Source organism: Perca fluviatilis, chromosome 21 (genome assembly GCF_010015445.1).
Source record: "Perca fluviatilis chromosome 21, GENO_Pfluv_1.0, whole genome shotgun sequence".
NCBI lineage: Eukaryota > Metazoa > Chordata > Actinopteri > Perciformes > Percidae > Perca > Perca fluviatilis.
The window spans coordinates 27,428,086-27,438,046 of NC_053132.1; the positions used below are offsets into that span (position 1 = coordinate 27,428,086).

The window sequence follows — 9,961 nt, forward strand, 5'->3', positions numbered from 1 at the left end:
GATAGACAATAGTTCCCACGCGCCGCCGTATGATAAAGCCAGTGACGGAAGCGCGCTCACGCAGTTAATGTAGAAGCTCTCCTGAAGGTGGGAGACAGCATCAGCAGGTATCGTGTGATAAGTTTTTAGTTTTTTAATCAATGGTTTATGTTTGTCTGTGTTGTATATATTCCCTGTGTTATGCGATAACCTGTGGCGATACGCCAGAGTAACAGATATAGACATAAAGGCTGAATGTCAGGCGAGTAAAAGAGGATAACGATTAGTATTTGCATTACCTATTATAATTGTGTTAGAGATGCTTAGCCTCTGGACTGTGTAAGTTGTTATAACATGTTATTATTGTTCATGTCGCCTGATAGTCATTCAAACTAAAACTTTTCAGATCAGGCATCTGGCCCGGGGATGCACAGTGAAGACATATCACTACGCTTCCATCCTCACGTAGGCTACCGGGGTTTGTCCGTACGCACCGTGATCCACATTTGTCTGTCGCATATTACACAATGGAATGAGCAGCATAACAGCCTCATCCACTACAAGTAGGAAACTTTATCTAAAGCGGACACAACACCCCAAAAGGAAGCTGACTCAGTCTAAATCTATGACTTGTAGGCTACTCACCCAGAGTGATGTTGCTTAATAAAATTGACATATAATTTGTAGGCTATACGCTCAGTATGTGCACGTTTCAGAAACTGCTCTGTGAGAGATAGACAGGTACGCTAGGCTATAAAAGCAAAATAATACCGACACAGTATCCTGAAATAGTCTTTTGTCATACATCTAACCAACTAACAAGACAAACTGCGACCAGAAAGTCCAAAAAGAAAAGTTAACGTAGATCCGGAAGTTATTTCCTAAAGAGAGCGTTTAAATGGTCGTTTCCTGGGTGATACAGTCAGAATGTGATGCAGAAGTATCCGGACTGCCTACGTGCACTCGGCTGCATAGCCTACCTGAGGCTGACATCATCACTTCTCAGTCTTACTAAATCTTAAGTAAAACGGATGAGTCCGCTCATCAAGTCAATTTTGGATGGGCCTTTTAATTAAAGAAGTTAATAGTAGACATGCCTAGGCTACTGTTTGCCTTGACGGTTTAACAGGTAGCCTACAGTAGTCTCGGTGAAACAGAAATGCCTATGCTGTGGAAGGTGACTATAGCGCATCTGGTAGCAAACTAATTACAACACTTTTTACATCTATTTCTAAAACATTTCCAATGTCGAGATAGCTAATTATTTACCCGCGACAGTTGTACAGCATGCCCCGGTGTCTCGACCACTTTTTACACGCGTTTCACTCATGTCTCAGGCCGGCACACACTGGATGCGTGGTGTCAGCGTGTCAACTGCGTGGCTTGTCCGTTTTTATTTCGGCTCCCAATTAGAGCTTGCACACTGCCTGCGTGACACGCACATATCAGGCGCGGCGAAAACGCGTGCATGCTAGAAATAGGACCGACCCATAGGAAAAGATGTTTATATGTCATTTTGACACAAATACATTTCATAAATGACACTTTGATGTTTGAAAGTCTATAGGTTTTGACATAAATGCAGATATAAATGTAATTTTAAAAATAATAAATAATCGATTTTCAAATATTGCACCAATACAGAACGAACTATTCTATAGCCTATTTTGCCGTCAATACTGCCGAGGTTGTCTAGGCAAGACCCGCCCTTCAATAGCATTCACACACTACTATTGGCCAGGCGTCCACGCTTACGCAAGGTAACATACTGTAACCCGATTTGTTCAGGTCCTATCCCCTGACCAATAGGCTATCCTAAGCTTAACCACTCGAGGTCAATGCCTAACCCCGACCTATCGAGCCATAGAGCTGCTTCGTAAGGCGGGACTTGCCAAGAAGTTACTTAGGTTCTATAATAACGTATCATGTAGCATATGTTAATTAATTGCGGAGAGAGATAGAGAGATCGACTGTTAGATTGAATTTTACCCTTACTAAAAGCTATAAGCCTATAGCCTACTTCATTTATACTTTGTAAAGAAAGTCCTACTAGTTTGTTACTGTAGCCTACTTTGTGCTTCTCCTTGGGGGTAGCCTTTACTTAAGTGGTGTCCCAATTTAATACTCACCCTTGAACTGTAAATATTATGCTAAATTGGCACAACCCTTCACAAACTTTAAGTGTAGCCTACTGAAATATACCAGTGAAAATCATGATTTATGAGCATTTAAACTACACTTGATGTACAATATTATATCGCCAGTGTGTTGAATATATACTTTAAAAAAGCATTAGAGTTCATTTGATATTAGTGTTGAAGTGTATTTGGGACACACTTTTATCATACTCATTACTGTTATTCTAGCATGCCTCTATTATATTTCAAATTAATTTCAAATGCACTTCCTGTCTGTATTTGGCATACTTTTAAATTGTGCTATTATACTGGTATTAATAAAAATGTATTTATAGTTAAGTTCTATCACAATTTAAGCATCAAAAAGGCATGTACTTAAAGTAGGCCTATAATGTTATTATACTTTATGTAGAGTAGAAGTGTGTTTTTCTGATATTACAGTACCTGTGTGCTGTGATTTAAAATTAACTATGCTTTGTGTATTTAAAAAAAAGCGAGTCAATCCTTATAGACCTCAATGTTAAAATGCCCAACTTTACAGCAGCAAAACATGTTTGGTCTCCGGCATCTCCATACCCAATGTTATGATCCACTAAATCACAAATCTGCACTCTCCTGAGTGCACTTTTCTAGTTCTACAAATATTTATTATAGCTACTTTAAGTCTTTTTCTTAAAGCAGCTAAAATTGCTATTTGACAATGACAATGTAAACAGCTCTGTACTTTTTGCTGTTTAGGAGAAATTTGGATCTTTACAAAATAATATTTTCTCCCTTGGGTTCATGATAGTGATATCTCTGGCTTTGTTGTTTGTTTCAGTAAAAACAGTTTGCTGTGTTTGTAATGGTAAAGTTTTCAAGAGTTCTTTGTTGTGTTCTTGTTGTGTCCTTGTTGCTTCAGTTGCGATACCTACTGATTGGTTACACATCACTTTGGCATCTTCAAGAGGATTTACATACAACAACTACAGAGAAATAAATATAGTTTAGTAGTAAAGAGTTTAATCTCTTGGCATAGTGTTGCATTCATTATAGATATATGTAAGACACTCTTCTATTTTTACTGACCGTGTCTCTATCTCACACACATACACAATGCTGGGTAACATCCAAGTTCCTTTCATCTGCATATCAGGGCTGTGCGTGTGCGTGTGTGTGTGTGTGTGTGTGTGTGTGTGTGTGTGTGTGTGTGTGTGTGTGTGTGTGTGTGTGTGTGTAAGCAGGCGGAATTCAAGGGTCTTATTTTAGTATGGGTGTTGATACTTGTGACTCCTGACAGAGTGCTGCATGGGTCACACTGGGGTCATGGAAGGTCTGGGTGATGTTGTTTGGTCAATGGGAGGGGGGTTCGAAGAAGGTGCCATACTGATCTCTGTGTCTCTGTGTCTCTATATGAGCATGTGCTTTATGTTTGCATAGCGGTACCTCTCACCCTTGTCTCTGCACTACAGATTCCTTCTGGTTTATGTTGCTGCTGCACAATGGAGGGTGATCTATTGGGAGTAGTGTGAATCTCCCACATATTCCTCATCGTTTTGAGACAGGATGTTTTATGTTTGTTTTATGTGGGCATTAAAGGATGTATCCTGAGCAGAGATAACTCTGAGATTCTTTACATCCTAAAATACCTTTCATCTCTCACATTTGGTTGTGATAATGTTATGGGTAGTGTCCCTGATAAATAAACAATAAATACATAAAAATAAAAAATAACTTAAGTTTTTGTAACGTTTCAGGACATTTGACAGCCATATGATATGATATGAAATTATATGAGCACAAATAAGATACATGTGTGTTTTTACCACTTGTTTACAGCCACCGATCTCAACATAGCAGTTAGAGAGCATCATGGGAGGAGCAGTGGTGGACGATGGACCTCCTGGGGTGAAGGCCCCAGATGGTGGCTGGGGTTGGGCAGTGTTGGCCGGCTGCTTCGTCATTACTGGCTTTTCCTACGCTTTCCCTAAGGCTGTCAGTGTCTTCTTCAAGGAGCTGATCCGAGAGTTTGATGTTGGCTACAGTGACACTGCCTGGATCTCATCAATACTGCTTGCCATGCTGTATGGTACAGGTAGACAAGGATAATACACATGTGATAGTGATGAACTGTTAGCATCAACATGCTAAATACCGTACACAAGTACTGTATACTTATGTTTTGATTTGGGTTTTTTTAGGACCTCTGTGCAGTGTATTGGTGAACAGGTTTGGCTGCCGACCAGTAATGATGGTTGGAGGGCTCTTTGCCTCACTGGGAATGATTCTGGCCTCCTTTGCCACCAGTATCATACACATCTACCTTTGCATCGGAGTTATTACAGGTAGAGTCACAACATACATGCACATATTGGAAAACACAAACATTTAATAAGGACACGTGCATCATCCATATCCATTATGTTAAATCAGATGCAGATTAGCTGCTTCTTTTTTATTGCTCATTTAATACACAGCAACAATATTGATGAGTCCTCACAAAATATGTCAATAAACAAGGTACCTAAATTTCAACCAGTTCCTACCACTAAATATAGTAATATTAGTCCTAGTAGTTTGCAACATTTGTATTTCCCCCCCTGTAACTATTTTGTCAGTCACAATTAAAGACTGTGGTAACCAGCAGAATATCGTGACAAGTGGCCATTCAAATTTGCTGTGGATATTCTTGCTCCACAGAGGCGAATCTGGATATTTTTTTACTCCTGGGCTTTCCTTTAGTGCCATCATCTGGGCAAAATCATTGGTACACAAGAAATATCCAAACTGATGGCAATATTGCCATGTGACCTCACTGAGATCATTCATGCTCTTCAGGAGAAGAACCTGAGAACTCTGAGAGATACCAAATACCAATGCATAAGGCAGTCACATGCACTCACATACAGTTGCGGCCAGACTGGCTTAAAAACAAAGAACAGAGAAGATCAGATTACAACACACACATACGGAGTCTGGTTTCATTCTCTGCTCAGGATGCCATGGTCCACTTTATCTTTACATAGCAAATTGTGTTTTGCAAAAATGTATTATTTCTGTAACATTGCCTGTATGTCTCTCCTCAGGTCTGGGTCTGGCGTTGAACTTCCAGCCGTCTCTGATAATGCTGAATCGCTACTTTAGTGAGAAACGTCCTTTAGCCAATGGCTTAGCAGCAGCGGGCAGCCCTGTGGCACTGTGCTGTCTCTCCCCACTGGGACAGATTCTCCAGTACCAGTATGGCTGGAGGGGAGGGTTCCTCATACTAGGAGGCATTCTGCTCAACTGTTGTGCCTGTGGTGCCCTCATGAGGCCCCTGTTGCCCCCTAAGAAGCCACAGTATCTTGAAGAAAGCACTCCCACAGCTGCAGAAGAGAAAAAGCCCCAGCCCAAAAAAAAACTGTTGGATTTCAGCGTGTTCAAGGACAGAGGTTTTCTCATCTATACCCTTGCAGCATCTATTATGGTGCTGGGCTTGTTTGTGCCCCCTGTGTTTGTGGTCAGCTATGCTAAAGGCCTCGGCTATGAAGACACAAAGTCTTCATTGCTGCTCACCATCTTGGGATTTGTTGATATGTTTGCTCGGCCTGCATCAGGACTCATAGCAGGCATGAAGTGGGTACGGCCCAGAACTGTCTACCTGTTCAGCTTTGCTATGATCTTCAACGGCTGCACTGACCTTATAGGATCACAGGTAACAATGTATTGAGTTCTATATGACAAGGAGAATTAAGAGGAATGTGTCTGTATAGATGATATGCAGTTACTTCACAAATTAGCTAGAAACCACGTGTTGCCATCATACATGTCAAAGAACTTGACCTACCTAGCTCTTACTGGGGAAAATACTGGAATAGAGAAACAACATGGAATTAAAAATGAAGAGATTCTGTCATCTTATGTACAGTATATAACAATCAGGCTGGTAAAAAAGTAAATGATTGTTGTTCCATAGATGTCAGTTCATTAACATAAAAAAATGAATACTGTAGATTAGACTGATTGTATAGTTAGACTAGGTTACTGTATGTTGGTACCTTTAGTCTCTCCTGTTCAACAAGGCTTGTTTTATCACCTGTATTTTCTCCATAAACCACTTGTCATATTCATAAATCTCTGGTTTTCTCTACTTGCAGGCAAATAACTATGAAGGTCTGGTGGTCTTCTGTATCTTCTTTGGTATCTCCTATGGCATGGTGGGAGCGCTACAGTTCGAGGTCCTCATGTCTATTGTAGGGACAGAGAAGTTCTCCAGTGCCATAGGCCTGGTGTTGCTGATGGAAGCCTTTGCTGTACTAGTGGGACCTCCTGGAGCAGGTCAGAGCATGGAAGGAATGCATGTGAATGTTTGTGACGGTGTTATGCTTACAGTAAGACTCATCATCAATTTTGAACAAAAGGAGCTTTAAACTCATTCTCATCTAGACTTAATGTGCCAGAGCATCCACACCTTGTTGCATTTTGCCAGAAGATTTTTTATTTTATGTCCATTTAATGACTATATAGTGATAATTGAAAGATGACAGGAAACAATGGAGATATATGTAGATGCAACAAAGTTCCCCAGCTAAATTTAAACTGGGGATGCAGTGGTTACAGTAGAAAGGTTCTAGTCCAGAAAACAATGTAGTTTTGAAACTACTGACGTTGCTTCTCAGTCTTTTCAATATTCTCCTTATAGTATCTGGTCAAGTTAAGGTGTTTCACTTCATGAGTTCAGCTTGATGAGAACCAGTAACAGTCATGCAAATATTCTTGTATTCTCCACCAGGTCGCCTCTTGGATGCCACCCATCAGTACATGTACGTCTTCCTGTTGGCAGGCTGTGAGGTCACACTGTCCGCCTTTGTCATCGCCATAGGTAACTTCTTTTGCATTAGCAAGAAAAAGGAAGATCTAGAGGTTAAGATAGAAATGGCTGTGACTGATGCAGAGAAGGAGGGGCTGAACTTTGGGGTGGAAAGCGAGGAAGATCACGAAGGTGAAGAGGACTCAAAGGAAAAAGCGAATGGAAATGACAATGCCTTGAAAGCAGTGGAAGAGGTGATTATGGTTAAGGAGATGGGGGAGAATGGGGGAGAAGACACATTATGATGAAAAAAAAGACTAGTGTTGAAAAAAGAGAAACTGTGCACCAAAAGGATATAAAAAGGACTGAGGATGATGTGTGACGCAGAGAAATAGTAGCCACACAGAAAGTGAGGGAAGATGAACAAAGTAGGGTAAGAAAAGAGGGCTGTTATATATAATGAAAATCACAGTTTGATGTAATGGATACAATTCATGAGCAAGAACTGGGTTTGTCTGAACTGTTCTAATGCAACATTTTGATCAGAGGCTGTACATTATGTTTGATCAGTTAAAAAGTTACCCTCTGGTTTAAAATACAACTATCCCTTCGGGCATGGAAATGTCTCACTTTACTGGCAACAATTACCAGCTTTTCTGGGTAAAATAAGGTGTTCTTTACTGCTGTCTACTCAGACCCACATTGCATTGTAGAACAAAGAAATTTAATTCCAGTTTTGCTTACCTTTACTCAGCATCATTTTTTACAATCATATCCAGTTTTCACCATTCAGGACTCAAGCTATTCCACTTTCCATTTCCTAATGATTAAAAATACATTTATAAAAAAACACCAGTTAAGATCCACTTACTGGCTTTTTCTTGAGCCTTCAACCAAATCTCACAGCCTTTGTAACCAGATGGGGTTTGCTTGGTTGTCATCATGTGATCTACTTTAACAAGGGATGTCCTGTCTTTAGCGTGTACCAGCAGAGATATTAAGTGGCAGGCTAAGTGCTGACTCCTTGTGACTTGAAAAAAAAGAGTCTACCTAGATGTTCTGACAGGTAAGGGAGTCCCCTGTGATTCTCCTGGTTGTTCAACTGATAAAAGGGGTTAGAATCACCCTCCAAGAACACTACGTGACAGAATTGAAATGCTTAGGTCACGTGATGATCACTCAGCAAAGCTCTGGAAAAACCTAGTAGGTGGACATTGTGTTAAGAATATATTGTCAAAATATAATCAAGAATGACAACGTATTAAAGTATTTCTTGGCATTTTATGTATCAACAGATCGACAACTCACATTTGAAAATTGGTTAAAAATTTGTAAAAGTAAACTATTTAATATTTAGGGCACTCAACATGGACTGAGTTTCATACTGTAGTAGCTGTTCACTTATTGCTGTAATTTAAAAGTCTGTTTTGTTGTGACTGCTGTGAGCTACTTTATGAGACTTCAGCCAGTTGCTGTCAGACCCATTTTTCTGTAGAATACTTGAACAAACTTGAATTGTCAGGATCAGTCCAATGCATCGTTGTTGTAAACTCAGCTGATGAGACATGTCCTATGTTGACATCACTACTCTGTAATGGTCTGCCTAATGCTATAACACTGGGATCTGCTGTGTAATGTGTCTGTATGATGCCAGATGCTGTTATCCATGTACTCTATGCCATCCGTGTATCTGTTCAATCTTATGCTCAACACTGAGAGCAAGCCCAACTTGCAACAGAAAGATATGGCAGAGTTATTCAAAGCCTTTAGTGTCAGACGAGTTGTGTTATTTAAAAAAACCAAAACACAGCTGTGTGTGAGAAGTGTGTTAAAGGACAAAGTTCAGTTTCCCCTCAACAAAGAATAATTTCAATAATTGTTTGAGAGGATCGACAAGAATGCATTTTCAGTACCTATGGCAATATTGCAGTTTGACACATTGGTGCCAGTTCATTAAGGGCAATAGCTGTGACAGCAAAGCATGTCACGCAAAATGTCTTCCACATTCAGTGCAACATCTCTGCCCACTGCACTGCTTTCTGTAATAACTCTGAAGGGGGAAGACTAATTTATGGCAGCCCAAACTCCAGGTTCCTGGACCAAGCCTAAGCCATACCTACATATGAGCAAACATATAATCAATATTACAAGTAATTCACAGCTTCAAAATTATACAAATAAGAAAAATGTAAACAATTATACGTCCCCATTGAATGGACATCAAGTAAAATATGTCAGATGATGCCTTAGCCCCCTACATACTGTAAAGTACACTTCTTTTGTTCAGAAAATTTGAAAGGGAACAGGGCTCACTGGACAGTACACCATAGCCTGGAGGTGAACAGACAGAACACCTTGCCAACTAACAGGGGAATGTAATGGCAAATTTACATTTAAGCATGATTCTTTATATTTTTGTCTCACCCTAAAACTATCTCTAGTTTTCCCATGCCAGTTGAGATGTAACTGGGGGGGTGAAAGTTGTACAGGGAGGAGGAGGCGAAATGGCTCCGAGATGTCTCCTGTGTTTTTAGATTGTCTTCATGCATAGCAGATTGCCTGTGAGAAATGCAGAGTCATGATAAGCCAAGTTGTGTGTGTGTGTGTGTGTGTGTGTGTGCTGTCACTCTGAAGATGTATTTAAGCTCAGTGTTCCTGTTCACTCATTGAAGAAACTTTTCCACATTGGGCTGCTGTCTTTTGTGAAATTTATGTTTTTCCTATATTTGCAAATATATTTTTAATAAAATACAAAAACCTAACTTGGTTTAGTTTGCAATTGTCTTTATTTTGTTTCACTATTTATCTCTCTAAAATTCACCCCTGCTGCAAAAGAAACTTCCACTACAGGAATACCAAACTTCCTGCACCCAAGATACCAAAGCATATTTTTGGTATGTATTCATGGGTTCAACTAGCACTCAAGCCTTCAAAGTTAATGCTAAGGATCACCTTTAAAAAATGCAATGTACTTTTTTAGTTAATACAAATGACTATATACTTACTGAAGAGAGCCATTAAGGGTGGTGGTGATAATTAAAACAGAAAAAGTTATTGGTGGTAGGAGGAATTTAAA

The 9,961-nt window shown here is 39.9% G+C and overlaps 2 protein-coding genes across 3 annotated transcripts in view; one reads left to right on the plus strand and one right to left on the minus strand.

The window, feature by feature from the left end:
• ccdc57 (coiled-coil domain containing 57) overlaps window positions 1-1,379 on the minus strand; it is a 113,798-nt gene extending 112,419 nt beyond the window's left edge. Inside the window, exon 1 of the mRNA XM_039788289.1 lies at window positions 1,249-1,379. Coding sequence (XP_039644223.1) covers window positions 1,249-1,268 — 20 coding nt within the window. The 5' untranslated portion in view covers window positions 1,269-1,379. The remainder of the gene's footprint in view (window positions 1-1,248) is intronic.
• On the plus strand, window positions 8-9,652 carry slc16a3 (solute carrier family 16 member 3). Of its 2 annotated transcripts, XM_039788298.1 has the most exons (6): window positions 8-107; window positions 3,936-4,191; window positions 4,298-4,441; window positions 5,183-5,790; window positions 6,233-6,413; window positions 6,868-7,190. In XM_039788298.1, exons 2-6 carry the CDS (start codon window positions 3,969-3,971, stop codon window positions 7,188-7,190), a joined length of 1,479 nt encoding a protein of 492 aa, XP_039644232.1. In that variant the 5' UTR covers window positions 8-107; window positions 3,936-3,968. The 2 variants fall into 2 exon arrangements, with proteins under 2 accessions (XP_039644232.1, XP_039644233.1); XM_039788299.1 differs by lacking the exon at window positions 8-107 and having other exon boundaries at window positions 3,969-4,191; window positions 6,868-9,652.
• Window positions 9,653-9,961: the final 309 nt, after the last annotated feature.